The sequence below is a fragment of the Macaca mulatta genome, chromosome 3 (assembly GCF_049350105.2).
Source record: "Macaca mulatta isolate MMU2019108-1 chromosome 3, T2T-MMU8v2.0, whole genome shotgun sequence".
Taxonomy (NCBI): Eukaryota; Metazoa; Chordata; class Mammalia; order Primates; family Cercopithecidae; genus Macaca; species Macaca mulatta.
This window is the reverse complement of record NC_133408.1, coordinates 103,262,103-103,278,130: the sequence shown is the minus strand read 5'-3', so window position 1 is coordinate 103,278,130 and position 16,028 is coordinate 103,262,103. Positions and strand designations below refer to the sequence as shown.

Genomic DNA, 16,028 nt, shown 5'->3' with positions numbered 1-16,028 from the left:
CTCCTACGGTGTTCAGATCAGGTATGGAAGCAGAGAAAGATGGCTGGGCTGTTCTCAGGCTGTTTGCAGAATAGATGACACAAAAGGAAACACAAGTGACAAAGGTAGAGGATGCAGGCAATGCAGTGATTGAAAAGATACACTGAGAGGCTGGCTGAGGAAGGCAGGCTGAAGAGTATGATCAGGACCTGGGGGTTTTGATGAGTTCAAGGAGATACAGCAGAAAGTGGAACAGTATGAGGTTGTGATCAAAGATTGGTGTTTTGAGATTTCTAATTTCAGAGGTGGAGTAGTTCTGGAGTACTGATAAGTCTAAATTATAATGATGGGAAAGCCCTCAGAAGAGTTAAAATCAAGTAAAAAATTGAGGCTACAGTGGCATTAAGTATAGGTCTTTTGATTGTACACAGCTATTACCAGGGTAACTTTTAAAAATAAAAAAGGGTTGAGGTAGAGATAAGCCAGGTGAAGTGCTCAGTGAATATAATGGTCTAGAAGTACACAGATGACAGCAAAAGGTCCAAAGGTCTGTGCAGATGTCAGAACACTCACACAAGTAGTTCCGCCTGTGAGAGAAGAGTCATTTGAAAGATGCCAAGACTACATGATCTCTTTTGTGGACCATGTGGAAGCAGTGTCTATTTGTGAGGGCTGAGAAGTGCATGGGCCTGGAGAAAGCCCAGTTTCTATTAACAAAGTGTGTATGTTCTGTCAAGAGGCTAAAAGAGATGACCCAGTTTATGTGGAGTTTCAGAAGACACCGAGGAAGGGCTGGTGTCAGTACATCTGGTACTGCTAACAAGGTAGTGTACCTGTGTGACCTTTAGCAGTAACAACCTCTGAGCCTGTCCCCAGTGCCTTACAAGGTGCTGAGAATGAATTGAGATGTGAATGCACTTTATAACCACAAAGCAATTTAAGTTCAGGGACTAGAATTTAGGCAAAATGTCATGCTGAAGTATGTGGGTTATCAACATATTATTACAGCTACACATACATAAGGATTTTTATGATGTCTGTTTCATTCTATGTGAATGTGAAACTAACTTAAACCGAAGGAAGTGAGAAAATAAGAGCAGTCAAGCATGTCAGATGTCACACAGATTGAGTCAATTGAGAATAGAAAACATCGACTTACAGGTTATTGCTAATCTTGGAAGTAGTGATTTTTCACTGTGACTTTCAAGGAATTTGACATAGATATGAACAAATTTTTCTGTGCCTGCCAGTTACAGGCCTTCTTCACACATCATTCAATGAATCTTTTGAGGTGCTTATTCCCATTCTCCACAAATACGGGGTTGTGTTAATCACAGATTGGCAAAGCAAAGCTCTAAACACAGGACTGAGAAACTGTAAAATGCCACACTAAATATTTTAGGCTTTGTCACAACCACTAACCTCTAATGTTGTAGCCCAAAGCAGCCCTAAACAATACACTAATGAATGTGACTGTGATCCAATAAAGTTTTTTTTTTTTTTTTTTTTTTTTTTTTGAGACAGAATCTTGCTGTCACCCAGGCTGGAGTGCAGTGGCCTGATCTTGGCTCATTGCAACCTCTGCCTCCCAGGTTCCAGCGATTCTCCTGCCTCAGTCTCCCAAGTAGCTGGATTTCAGGTGCCCACCACTACCCCCAGCTAATTTTTGTATTTTAGTAGAGACGGGCTTTCACCATGTTGGTCAGGCTGGTCTCAAACTCCTGACCTCGTGATCTGCCTGCCCCGGCATCCCAAAGTGCTGGGATTACAGGTGTGAGCCACTGCACCTGGCCCAATAAAGTTTTCTTTAAAAAACAGGCATCTGGTCAGACTGCGTCCACGGGCTGTTTATTGACACACACTAAACACAATTTTCTCCTAATCCTAGACCCAGCGCTTTCTGCATTACACTAGTCCAGCGGTCCTTTCTTAAAACTACACTGTTCAAGCTACAGACATATTTAAATGTTTACATTTAAAATGTTAAATTTAACATGTTTAAATCTTCATAGACACATACAACCTACACATTTACTCTTTGAGAAATGGACGCAGTAAATTTACTTAGCTTTCTGTGGGAAATGATAGCCTGAGGGTATGATGTTTTCAAATACCCCAAACTCCAACTAAGATAACCTGGAACCTAGTAAATGGATATCCAGTATTTTGTACTAAACTCTAAGGATATGAACACCAGGACAATGGTTATTCTGAGGCACAGAAAATACAGCCAAAGCAGCAGCTCAGTATGTACCCCGGCAGTGCCTAGAAGAGACTAATGTGGGAGACAAAGTTTCTGGTCAGGTGTATTTGTATACTCGGTCAGGCATATGCCTAGGATTACATAGCTCTCACCCCCAACTTGGCAACATCTTACTGGTTTTCAGAATATTCTGGTAAGATGACGGATTGCCAAAAGCTCATGAATGAATATCTTCCATTCTAAGAAAACTTTTTTTTTTTTTTTTTTTTTTTTGAGATGGAGTTTTACTATTGTTGCCCATGCTGGAGTGTGATGGTACGCAGGTTCAAGCGATTCTCCTGCCTCAGCCTCCCAAATAGCTGCAATTACAGGTGCCTGCCACCAAATCCAGCTAGTTTTTATATTTTTGGTGGAGATGGGGTTTCACCATGTTGGTCAGGCTGGTCTCAAACTCCTGACTTCAGGTGATCTGCCTGCCTCGGTCTCCCAAAGTGCTGGGATTGCAGGCATGAGCCACCACACGCAGACCACATTGTTTTTTTCTTTTTAAGAGATGGAGTTTGCTTTACTCTGTTGCCCAGGCTGGAGTGTAGTAGCACACTCATAGCTACACTGCAGTCTCAAACTTCTGGGCACAAGCAGTCCTCCTGCCTCAGAGTGGCTGGGACTACAGGTGTGCACCACGACGCCCAGTTATTTAGTTTACTCTTGCCCAAGTTTAAACGATATTAAACAATCTGAGACTAGTCAGCCAACTGTCCTTAGTACGACCTCCTTCTTGACAGCCATGTGGATTCTATCACACCTTTTATAATTTACAGCAATCTTCAGTGGTTAAAGCAAAAATGTGTATCTATAAAAGAATCTGAGAAAAATGCAGGAAAAGGATGACAAAAGGTACATCCCTAGCTACCACCAGAATGTTACCTGTCTAAAATGAACTGCCAACTTACGAACAGGTAAAACATACGGTAAAATTATAAAGGTGACCACAACAGGAACTGGAATCTGTTCTGAAGGACAATATAACGTACTTGCAAGAATTCTAGATTTTTTTGTTTTTGGAGACAGTTTCACTCGTCACCCAGGCTGGAATACAGTGGCACAATCTTGGCTCACTGCAACCTCCACCTCCCAGGTTCAAGTGATTCTTGTGCCTCAGCCTCCCAAGTAGCTGAGATTACAGGTGCCCGCCACCACACCTGGCTAATTTTTATATTTCGCCATGCTGGCCAGGCTGGTCTCAAACTCCTGACCTCAAGTGATCTGCCTGCCTTGGCCTCCCAAAGTGCTGGGATTACATGCGTGAGTAACCACACCCAGCTAATTCTAGATTTGATAAGAGCACAGGGGTAGTACTTTTGTTACAGACCACTGGTTCTAGTCCTAGACTCAGACTGTCAATACATTAGCCACTAGCCACTTGTGCCTATGTAAATTTAAAATAAAATACTTTCTAGTCACGCTAGCTGTATTTCAAGGGCCTAATAGCCACATGTAGTTAGTGGCTACCATACTGTAAAAGCAAAATCCTAGAAAATATCCATCGTCACAGAAAGTGCTATTAGACAGCACTGTTCTAGACAAAATAGAGTGTAGGTGGCATTTGAATATCCCTTAAATAAATCTGGCTCTTACTTTTGGTTCTACCAACCGAGCCACCTACAGTGAAGCATTAGAAATGAAAACATGTGGGTTCTAGTGTTAGCTCTTTCTTTCCCAGTTTCCTTATTTCTGAAAGTATATATCCCTGATAGAAACGTTCTTTTTAAAAAATTACAGAATCGACCAGGCGCAGTGGCTCACGCCTGTAATCCCAACACTTTGGGAGGCCAAGGCGGGTGGATTACCTGAGGTCGGGAGTTCGAGACCAGCCTGTCCAGCATGGAGAAACCCCATCTCTACTAAAAATACAAAATAAGCCGGGCGTGGTAGCACATGCCTGTAATCCCAGCTACTCGAGAGGCTGAGTCAGGAGAATCACCTGAACCTGGGAGGCGGAGGTTGCGGTGAGCAGAGATTGCGCCATTGCACTCCAGCCTGGGCAACAAGAGTGAAACTCTGTCTCAAAAAATAAATAAATAAATAAATAAATAAGTAAATAAATAAATAAATAAAATAAAATAAAATAAAAAGTTACAGAATCACTTACATTTTAAACCACCAGAAGTACTTGGGCATAACTGACCTAGAACACAGCAGTTACTCATCTGTGCCAACACAGACCTTAATATAGGAGGTACAGAAATGAGAAAAATTGGTTGGACGTGGTGGCTCATACCTGTAATCCTAGCATTTTGGGAGGCCAAGGTGGGTGGATCACAAGGTCAGGAGTTCAAGACCAGTCTGGCCAACATGATGAAATGCTGTCTCCACTAAAAACGCAAAAATCAGCCAGGCATGGTGGCCAGTGCCTGCAATCCCAGCTACTCGGGAGGCTGAGGCAGGAGAATCGCTTGAAAACGGAAGGTGGAGGTTGCAGTGAGCCGAGATTGCGCCACTGCACTCCAGCCTGGGCAACAGAGTGAGACTCCATCTAAAAAATAAAAGAAAAGAAAAAAGAGGGCTGGGCGCGGTGGCTCAAGCCTGTAATCCCAGCACTTTGGGAGGCCGAGACGGGCGGATCACGAGGTCAGGAGATCGAGACCATCCTGGTGAACACGGTGAAACACCGTCTCTACTAAAAAAATACAAAAAACTAGCCAGGCGTGGTGGTGGGCGCCTGTACTCCCAGCTACTCGGGAGGCTGAGGCGGGAGAATGGCGTAAACCCGGGAGGCAGAGCTTGCAGTGAGCTGAGATCCGGCCACTGCACTCCAGCCTGGGTGACAGAGCGAGACTCCGTCTCAAAAAAAAAAAAAAAAAAAAAAAGAAACAAGAGAAATTTTAAACCTGAAAAAAAATTAAACCTAAACCTAAGTTACTATTGGGCTGATTACTTCTGGGTTAAATAAGATTTCTGAATTTGAAAACCAGGCAGGACCTGGTGGCTCACGCCTGTAATCCCAGCACTTTGGGAAACCAAGGCAGGTGGACAGATTGCTTGAGCTCAGGAGTTTGAGACCACCCTGGGGCCACATGGCAAAACTCTATCTCTACAAAAAAACTAGCTGGGCATGGTGGTGAACACCTGTAGTCCCAGCTACTTGGGAAGCTTAAGTGGGAGAAATCTCTTGAGTCTGGGAAGTGGAGGTTGCAGCCAGCCAAGAGCACGCCACTGTACCCCAGCCTTGGCGATAGTGTGACCATGTCTCAAAAAACAAACAAAACCTCACAACTAGCCGAGATGAAAGGTTGAACACATTTCTGTATTTCTGTATCTACCTTAATATGTTTGTTTCCTGTATCATTTCCAGAATGCCAAAAAAAAAAAAAAAAAAAAAAAAAGAAAATCAACTCTCTAGCCTTTACTTTAGGTCTTTCACATTAGTCCAGGATTGTCCCCTTGTAAGTTAATTGCTACACTGTCCCTGAATACCACTAACTTTATGCAGTCACCAAGTCCTCTGCTACAAGGCCTTTTAAAGGCTGAAATCTTAAAAGTATTTCCAGGATGCATCTTTAAATTCCCCACCATAACTCAGACTAGGATTTCAAATATGAATTACAGCAAGCTTTCCACATTTCTTCTACAAATAAAAATAAGACTCACATGTTATAAATTGCTTTCAGGCCTTAAACACCTATCTAATCATCCCTATCACCTTTGAGACTATGGATTTACATCTTCCCAGTCTTCTCACTGTCCCACAAAGATACAGCTCTCAGCTCGCCAGCACAGATTTATTTTCTCATCATTCTTTATGTCTTACCTTGTGCTCACCATCTCCATAAAATCTCCAAGGACTATTCTAAATGTGTATGGCACAGACTACGCATGAAATAATTCAGTATGTAATTACACTGTTACACATCAGAAAACTATGACCAGAAGCATTTGTCTGTCCATGTCTGGCATAAATGCTGCAGTTCTCAATCTGGGCAAAGAAACTAAGAGTCAATTAGTGAAGTGTTATTCTAGTTCAGGCAGTCCTAGAAAACCAAGTAAACAATCTAGCACCATGACTGGTTAATGCTGCTGCACTGATATTTAGGGCTCCTGCACTTTTTAATCATTAAAGTTTCTGCATCAGTCATGAAATCAAGCACAGTCAAAAAATCATGATCTGTGGTTTTCTTTTTAATTATCTTTAGTCTTGCGATCACACATTTTAAAATTTGTGTATATCTCCGCTACTTTAATCCTTTTAAGTTGGCAAAAGCACCATTCCCAATCACAAATACACAGTTCTACAGTTTTATGTTTCTGAATGGCTGTTTAAAGACAATCCTAAATTATAACTTAGTTTGACTTAGATTGTAAAGAATTCAAGAGTGAAGTTTAACTTGCTACTATTTTAAAAGCATGTGACCTTATAGATTTGTAAGATGTGAGAAGTGTTGAATAATCTTTAATATTACACATAAACCATACTAAAATGCTCTTCAATAAGTAAAAGGAACCATTTTAAATACAGGGAATTATAATTAGATTGGCATCGTTAAGGCCAAAACTCTAGACATTGCTACCTTATTTATCTTCAACCCTTGCCTTTAAGAGGCAAATGAACACAAAACACAGGTGAATCTTGCTTAGTTCTGAGACAGTGAAGGAATTTCCCCAGTATTTAAATATATTCACATAACCAGCTATATAAATCTAAATATAAAACCAATCTCCAGTAAGTTTTAAGATGGCACTCACCATCTTTGCGAAAAGTTGAACATTACTAACAAAGTCTAATCATATCTTTAGAAGGGGTAAACAGTGATAGCATTTACTGAATTGGAATTACTATTAAAATTCAAAAACGGAACATATTCATTTAACCACAAGCCAGTCTTAGTTTTAAATCAGGACTGCCCAACAAAATATTCTGTCAGTCATTCATGATCTGAATTCTGGTGTATGAGATCTATTAAAGTATGGTACACATAAAAAAGTCATGAGACATTTGTTTTGTAATAAATAAGGCAGTGGCCAATTATTACTCATTAGTAGCTTTTTTGAGATAAGCTATCAAGTCTGCCCTTTCTTCCTTCTTCTTAATGCCGACAAAGATCATTTTTGTTCCAGGGATGTACTTCTTGGGATTCTCCAAATACTCCATCAGTGTATCCTCTCCCCAGGTGATGCCTAAACAAGAAAGAATGCATCGGTTAAGTATTTCACACTCCTCATAGTGTGTCACAGGTGATATTCGTGCGTTTTGTACTGTTTTATTTAACAAGTGGCTCTTACCTTTGTTCTTATTGGCGGCTGTGTAAGAGTATCCAGGGGCCTGACCTGTCTTCCGCCCGAAGAGACCATGGAGATTTGGCCCAGTCTTGTGCTTGCCTCCCTTTTCAACGGTGTGGCACTGGGAACACTTCATAATAAAAATCTTCTTGCCTTTCTCAACATCACCCATATTTAATTCTAAAAACGAAAGCCCCAACTTAGTAATTTTTCCTCAGGTAACAAATACAGTGTAAATGAATGACCACTCTAGCCACTTAATTACCAATCCATTGGTAATTTATGTCATTAAATACCAGAATTAATCTTGTATTGCTTTAATACTCTTTATACCAAATACTCTTTAATACCAAAAACATTTTTTAGGAGCACCTCCTCAAAAACCTATTTTCGTGTGTACACGTGAAGGAACGTTAAAGCCCAAGCAAGCAAAGAGGGAACCTAATTCAAACTCCAGTTTCAGAAGAGAAAATCATGGTCACTAAGCCACAGATCTGACGCTGAAGGGCGATCACATTAAGCCAAAATCACCACAATTTCAATTTTTAAGAAGGCCTAGTCATTTAATCTTACTACCATGTAAAGCTACCTCTTCCTGAGGATATTGCAAAGCACACAAATATTTAAAAAGCGGTACTGGCTGTTTCTACCTGCCCAGGTCACAGAAGTAGCCTGACACTCGAACTTGTAAATGGGAACGCAGGGGCAGGCTGCACGGTCCCCGCAGGACATCCCCACTCTCCTACCTGTGATCCCCCGGGGCGAACATGAGGTCACCCATCCAGGTCGGTTTCAAGGTGACTGATGAAACTGTTTCTAGGATGTCAGAACGACTGACGGAAGAAACGTGCCCACGTAAAGAAATGGCCCCTTATTAGAAGAGCAACAGCTTTTGCCCTCTGAAGGAGAACGTGAAGTGCTAAGCTTCGGCTTTCCGGGTGGGAAGTCTTGCCTATCATTTCCATAGCCCCTCAGCAACCACTACGAAAGGGGCCGCGTCTTCCTCGGATCTGTATCTAAGCCTCCTCTAGTCCCTGACTGAGACCATACCTGTCCCTAGTTAGGGCCGCCGCACCTCAAGCGGTTACTCGCCCGGTTCGGTCTGACCACAGTCCCGGGTCCTCACTCCCGGCCCTCCCACGCAGCGCGGGCTCCACTCGGAGGCTCCACGCCTGGGTCTCGGTCGCTCGCGAGTGCGCGCCGCCCACAGCTCTGCCTCTAACCAGGTGCGGCTTCCGCGACCCGCTCTCACCTGTTTTTAGTCGCTGGCGCAACGAATATTCCCGCTCCAAAGCAGGACGTCCCCACTCTCTAAGTCCAAGGACACGCCGGTTCGCGCTTAAGTACCGGTGTAAGTGCAACCAAACTCGCTCCGCGCTCCCGCGCCCTGACGTGCGGCCGAGCTGGCGGCTACGCAGTAACGTCGCCGCACCTCATTGGCTCTAGTCCCAATGCCTGCGCAAAGGACCTGCGCGCGCATGCAGGCGAGCATGTTAGGGTGTGCGGCGTGCGTGCCCTTCCTCTCGAGGCCTTTCTTGCCCGGCCGTTACGACAGGCCTTTGGTCGTACGACAACGAGGTGGTGTCGGGAGGGGTGATGTCACCCGCGGGCCTCTGTGCGCTTGCGTGTGCTGGAGGAACGGGGAGGGTGGGGCGGAGTCGCCTTGTTGGCGCGTTGCCCTGCTAAAGTATCAGTTCTTGGGCGTGGTGATGTAATGATCTTTGAGCAGGGCGTTCTGCCCGTCCAGGAAAAGACGCCTTAGTTTTGGCGCACCTAGAGGTCTCCTAGCTACCATCTTGTCAGCTGGCGACCTTTACCCAGACTCTGTCCTGCTCCCTTGGCTGGCGCCAGCAGCATCCTAGAGGGACAGCCTGGAACCAGGAGTTACACGAGTTGGGCAGCAGCTCGTGACCTTGTTCTAGTTCCACCTCTACTCCGTTACTTTCAGTCATCTTCCAGCTCTCCGCTTGATGGACGCCCCAAGACTGAGGAACGTGCTGCATTTGCGGCAGAACAGGATTATCCCTCTGACCCCTTACCTGTCAGCGTCTTTTCTGCTAACGCCCTCCTCCCCCTCGCGTTCGTGTGCCGAAAGAACACAGAATGTGTGCTGGCAACATCTAGGAAGAAACATTTTTAGATGATTAGAGAATTATTGGAAATCTAGAGGATTTGCATCCCTTCTTACCTAGGTAAAGGTCATGTTCAAGTAAACTTAATGCAGTTAAGATCATATTGGAAATAAAGGCGTTAATACCCAGCTTTTAGTTATCATAGCCATCCTTTAAAACTAGATCCCCTTCCTGACATGCCTAGTTCTGTCACTGGTTTTCTTGACTCCTTTACCCCTCAAATTCTGGTCCCAAGTTCTGATTAATTTTTCCATCTTTCTTGTTTTTTTTGTTTGTTTGTTTGTTTTTTCTTCTCTCTCCTTGTATTCTGTCTGGCACTGCCGTATTAAGTCAGGTGTTTATTGGCCGGGCGAGGTGGTTCACGCCTGTAATCCCAGCACTTTGGGAGGCCGAGGCGGGTGTATCACTGAGGTCAGGGGTTCGAGACCCGCCTGACCAACATGACGAAACCCCGTGTCTACTAAAAATACAAAAATTAGCCGTGCGTTGTGGCGCGCGCCTATAATTCCAGCTACTCAGGAGGCTGAGACAGGAGAATCGCTTGAACCTGGGAGGCAGAGGCTGCAGTGAGCCGAAATCGTGCCACTGCACTCCAGCCTGGGTGACAGAGTGAGACTTTCTCAAAAAAAAAAAAAAAAAAAAAAGTGTTTATCGAATGCATGTTATGTGCCAGGTATTTTTCTAGGTACCTGGAGTATTATAAATCAGTGAGGACTCTTTCTGGTGGAGCTTACATTCTGGGATCCTTTTTCCCATCCTGCAACTTAAGTGATAGATACAAGGAGGTTGACGTAGATTATCTTAGATCACTTCCAAACCACTGGTCTTATTATTTCTGCTCCGATCCTCCATCTCCCTATATGACGAGTATTTTTTTGTTTCTGAACTGTCCTGACTTCCAGTTCCCCTCTAATTTCACACACTACAGCCACAGTCTTCCTATAAAACAGAGCAGAAATCACCACACTTATTCAAGACCTTTTGTGCTTTTTGGAGGGGACAAAGATAGTCAGCATTTGGATGTAACTCCTTAAGTAGGCTTATTTGGCAAACTATTGAAATTTTTAAAAGACCAAGCTTAGCAACACCTTGAAAATTCAGCACATCCTTATGAAGCCAGGTCCTGATATTGCCACTCATACCCTTCTAAGGACAATGTAGTCCTTAAATAGGTAACTGTTCTATCATCAGAAGTAACTACTCTCTGTTCATACTGATGAGGTTTCATGTGCTGATACTGCAGATCATATAGATGTAGGAATAAGTCAGCCAAATGAATGGATTGAAGCCATTTTAAATTTATTCTCATGACAGGAAGAATAGAAAACAGGAAGCGTTTGTTTGTTTGTTTGTTTGTTTGTTTGTTTTTTGAGATGGAGTCTCGTTCTGTCCTTGCCCAGGCTGGAGTGCAGTGGTGTGATCTCAGCTCACTGCAACCTCTGCTTCCCAGGTTCACGTGATTCTCCTGCCTCAGCCTTCTGAGTAGCTGGGATTACAGGCACAGACCACCACGCCTGGCTAATTTTTTGTATTTTTAGTAGAGACGGGGTTTCACTATGTTGGCCAGACTGGTCTTGAACTCCTGACCTGGTGATCCACCTGCCTCAGCCTCCCGAAGAGCTGGGATTACAGGTGTGAACCACTGCGCCTGGCCAGTTTTTTTTTTTTTTTTTTTTTTTTTTTTTTTTAACTAAGGAAATTGTGGATAAAGAGTTGCTATTGAAAGTAATGGGAAGATGAAGAGACAGAAAGAACAACCACAAAAAATGAACAGTTAACATCTTCCTGTAGTAAAGCAGATACCATAAATTTTGTGTTATATATGTATTCAAGAGATTCATGGTACTTACAATTTACTTGCGGTATCTAAGAGAATTAGTTGAAGAGAACAATAACATTCTGCAAGCCGCTTTGTTTCATATTCATTTCTGTTATATCTACTCCCCCACCTCCATCTTTTTAAAAATTATTTATTTTTTTATTTTTGAGACAGAGTCTTGCTCTGTCACCCAGGCTGGAGTGCAGTGGCACAATCTTGGCTCACGGCAACCTTCACCTCCTGGATTCAAGCAATTCTCCTGCCTCAGCCTCCTGAGTAGCTGGGATTACAGGCACGTGCAACCACGCCCAGCTAATTTTTTAAATCTTTAGTAGAGATAGGGTTTCACCATGTTGGCCAGGCTGGTCTCGAACTCCTGACCTTGTGATGTGTTCACCTCGGCCTCCCAAAGTGCTGGGGTTACAGGTGTGAACCACCGTGCCTGGCCTCACATAACTTTTATTACAGTATATTGTTATAACTGTTCTACTTCATGATTATTGTTAGTCTCTTACTGTGCCTAATTTATAAATTAAATTATATCATAGTTATGTATGTACTATATAGACAAAAACCATAGTCCAGCCGTACATCACGTAACAATAGGGATATGTTCTGACAAATGTGATGTTAGGTAATTTTGTCGTTGTGAACATTGTAGAGTGTACTTACACAAACCTAGATGGTATAGCCTTGATATGGTTTGGCTTTGTGTCTTCACACAAATCTCATCTTGAATTCTAATCCCCCACATGTCAAGGTAAGGAGCTGGTAGGAGGTGATTGGATCATGGGCGTGGTTTCCTCCATGCTGTTCTTGTGATAGTGAGGGAGTTCTCACTAGATCTGGTTGTTTGATAAATGTCTGGCATTTCCTCTGTGCTCTCTCTCCTGCCACCATGTAAGATGTGCCTACTTCCCCTTCTGCCATGATTATAAGTTTCCCGAGGCCTCTCCAGCCATGCAGAAGTATAAGTCGATTAAACCTCTTTTCTTTATAAATTACCCAGTCTGGGTATTTCTTTATAGCAGTGTGAAAACAGACTAATACAAGCCTACTACACACTTAGGCTATATGGTGTAGCCTACTGCTTCTAGGCTACAAACCTGTACAGCATGATACTGTACAGAATACTGTAGGCAATTGCAATGCAATGGTATTTGTGTACCTAAACATAGAAGAGGTACAGGAAGAAAAAAAACAACAACATTGGCCAGGTGCGGTGGCTCATGCCTGTAATCCTAGCACTTTGGGAGGCCAACGCGGGTGGATCGCCTGAGGTCAGGAGTTTGAGACCAGCCTGGCCAAATAGTGAAACCCCATCTCTACTGAACATACAGAATTAGCTGGGCATGGTGGCAGGTGCCTGTAAACCCAGCTATTTGGGAGGCTGAGGCAGGAGAATCACTTGAACCCGGGAGGTGGAGGTTGCAGTGAGCCGAGATCGTGCCATTGCACTCCAGCCTGGGCAACAGGAGTGAAACTCCATCTCAAAAAACAAAACAAAACAAAACAAAACAAAAACACCATTGTATTTGTGATCATCACTGATCAAAACATTGTTATGTTGTACATTACTATATATATATAGCGTTTGGTACTATTTGCAGTTTCAGTCATCCACTATGGGTAAGTGGGGATGACTGTATTTTTAAAAACTCTTCTGATTGAAAAAAAATCTAGTAAAATCCCCCACCCTACCCAATCAAAATTGAGACACAAGTAAGAGAAATCTCCAGGTTAGAGACAGGTGGTGAGGTAGGGCATAAGAACTGATAATAGTGTGATAAGCATAAGCTGACTCCATGGCCATCTTAAGGACTTGTGTTGAGCATCAGGCTGTAATAGCAGTGCAGCAAAATGGAAGTAAAGCTCATGTGAAATGGTAATGGGCAAGTTGGGGGAAAAGTTGGCAGAGATCCATGCATAATCCTGGTACACTTAAATCTAAAGAATAAAATACAGTCTTTCCACCAGCAAAGAGAAGAACCAGGTTAGTCTTGCCTGTCTTGGCCTTAGTATCAAGTGGCAGAAAAAAGTATTCCCTAAGAATTCATAACCACAGGTCTGCCTTCATGCAGGCTTAGGGTTTGATTGTACTCTACTCGCATAGTCTGAGAAAACTCTATCTGAAAAATGAACAATGACATTGTGGATGGGCAGTGTATCCCTGTGGCTGGCAGAAGCAAACACAGATCTTCTCTAGAGGAGTATCTCAGTCCAGGCCACTGAGGATTCCCATTATCTCTCTCTCTCTCTCTCTCTCTCTCTCTCTCTCTCTCTCTCTCTCTCTCCATCCATCCGTTATATCAATTCAGGGCTTACAGAGGTTTGGAACCTGGCAAACCACCCCCTACTTTAGGCCAGCATTTAGGCTGCACCCTGGTAGTGAGGGTGAACTGGCCAAAAACCACATCTTACAAGGTCTGCGGCCTGACATATTTTCTGGCTGGTCAAGGAAAGCCTCAACTTTTGAACTTGGAATAAGGAGTTCTGTTGCCTCCAGATACCTGGTAAAACCAAATGAAAATTCTTTCTGGCAGAAGATAATATCAGCTAGACTTCAAATTATTTCTACAAATAAAATTTTCAAATAAAGTATTCATCCAACAACGAAAAATAATTGCATACACAATATGAATGAGAATCAGCAGGGCCGGGCGCGGTGGCTCAAGCCTGTAATCCCAGCACTTTGGGAGGCTGAGGCGGGTGGATCACGAGGTCAGGAGATCGAGACCATCCTAGCTAACATGGTGAAACCCCGTCTCTACTAAAAATACAAAAAAGAAAAGAAAAAACTAGCCGGGCGTGGTGGCGGGCGCCTGTAGTCCCAGCTACTCGGAGGCTGAGGCGGGAGAATGGCGTAAACCCAGGAGGCGGAGCTTGCAGTGAGCCGAGATCGCGCCACTGCACTCCAGCCTGGGTGACACAGCGAGACTCCGTCTCATTAAAAAAAAAAAAAAAAAAAAAAAAAAAAAAAAGAGAGAATCAGCAGAAGCAAGAAAAAAGATCATAGGGATTCCTTGTTTTGGAATATCAGGCAGTCTGTAATACATTTACATTTATGATGTTCTAGAGAAAAAAGCCAAAGTCGAAAATTTTTAAAGGGAACTAGAAATTATGATGTTTAAAAAGAAAAGATTTGAAAAAGAATTAATTAGAAATTCTGGAAATGAAAAATAAAATTAAGAGGATGCAATGATAACGTATAGGTACCTTTTAAAGTTTTTATTAGTACAAAGTAGGTATATATATACACATATATATACTTAAGAGGTACATGAGATATTTTCATACAGGCATACAATGTGTAATAATCACATCAGGGTAAATGGTCTATCTATCACCTCAAGCATTTATCATTTCTTTCTGTTACAAGCAATCCAATTATACATTTAGTTTGTTTAATGTACAATAAATTACTGTTGAGTTTAGTCACCCTGTTGTGTTACCAAATACTAGACCTTATTCATTCTTCTTCAGTGGTGCCATTTCATGTGTCAGCCTCCCAAGTAGCTGGGACTACAGGCGCACACCACTACACCCAGCTAATTTTTATATTTCTAGTAGAGATGGGGTTTTACCATATTGGTCAGGCTGGTCTTGAACTCCTGACCTCAGGTAATTCACCCGCATCAGCTTCCCAAAGTGCTGGGATTACAGGCATGAGCCACTGCACCTGGCCCCATTCTTCTAACTTTATTTTTGTATCCAATAGCCATTCTTAATACCCTCTACCCCCAACCACTAATCTTCCTGGCCTTTGGTAACCATCATTCCACTCTCTATCTCCATGAATTCAATTGCTTTGACTTTTTTAACCATCATTCCACTCTCTATCTCCATGAGTTCAATTGCTTTGACTTTTAGCCTCCACAAACAAGTGAGAACATGTGAAGTTTGCCTTTCTGTGTCTGGCTTATTTCACTTAACATAATGACTTCCAGTTCCATCCATGTTTTCGCAAATGACATGATCTAATTAATTTTTATAGCAGAACAGTACCCCATTTTGTACATGTACCACATTTTAAAAAATCCATTCATCTGTTGATGGACATCAACAGGTTTCCAAATTTTGACTATTGTGAATAGTGCTGCAGTAAACATTTGAGTGCAGATATCTCTTTGATATCTGATGTCCTTTCTTTTGGGTATATACCTAAATATGGATCATATGGTGCTGAGGTCAGGAGTTCAAGACCAGCCTGACCAACATAGTGAAACCCCATCTGTACTAAAAATACAAAAATTAGCTGGGGGTGATGGCGGGTGCCTCTAATCCCAGCTACTCGGGAGGCTGAGGCAGGAGAATCCGTTGAACCTGGGAGGTGGTGGCTGGATCATATGGTAGCTCTATTTTTAGTTTTTTGAGGAACTTCCAAACCATCATTAAGTTCTATTAATTTACATTCTCACCAACACTGTATGAGCATTCCTTTTTCTCCACATCCTCACCAGAATTTGTTATTGCCTGTCTTTGAGATAAAAGCCATTTTAACTAAGGTGAGATGATATCTCATTGTACTTTTGATTTGCATTTCTTTGATCAATGATGTTGAGTACCTTTTCATAGACCTGTTTGCCATTTTTAGGCCTTCTTTTGAGAAAAGTCTCTT

General features: G+C 42.7%; 1 protein-coding gene across 2 annotated transcripts; it reads right to left on the bottom strand.

Annotated features, from left to right (window-relative positions):
- Window positions 1-6,340: 6,340 nt before the first annotated feature.
- CYCS (cytochrome c, somatic) lies at window positions 6,341-8,772 on the bottom strand. 2 transcript variants are annotated; one of them, XM_028845949.2, is made up of 3 exons: window positions 8,510-8,772; window positions 7,463-7,639; window positions 6,341-7,357 (listed from the first exon to the last, which is right to left on the bottom strand). In XM_028845949.2, the coding sequence occupies exons 2-3, from the start codon at window positions 7,629-7,631 to the stop codon at window positions 7,209-7,211; spliced, it is 318 nt and encodes a 105-aa protein (XP_028701782.1). In that variant the 5' UTR covers window positions 7,632-7,639; window positions 8,510-8,772; the 3' UTR covers window positions 6,341-7,208. The 2 variants fall into 2 exon arrangements, with proteins under 2 accessions (XP_028701782.1, XP_028701781.1); XM_028845948.2 differs by having other exon boundaries at window positions 8,712-8,772.
- Between the last annotated feature and the right edge of the window lie 7,256 nt (window positions 8,773-16,028).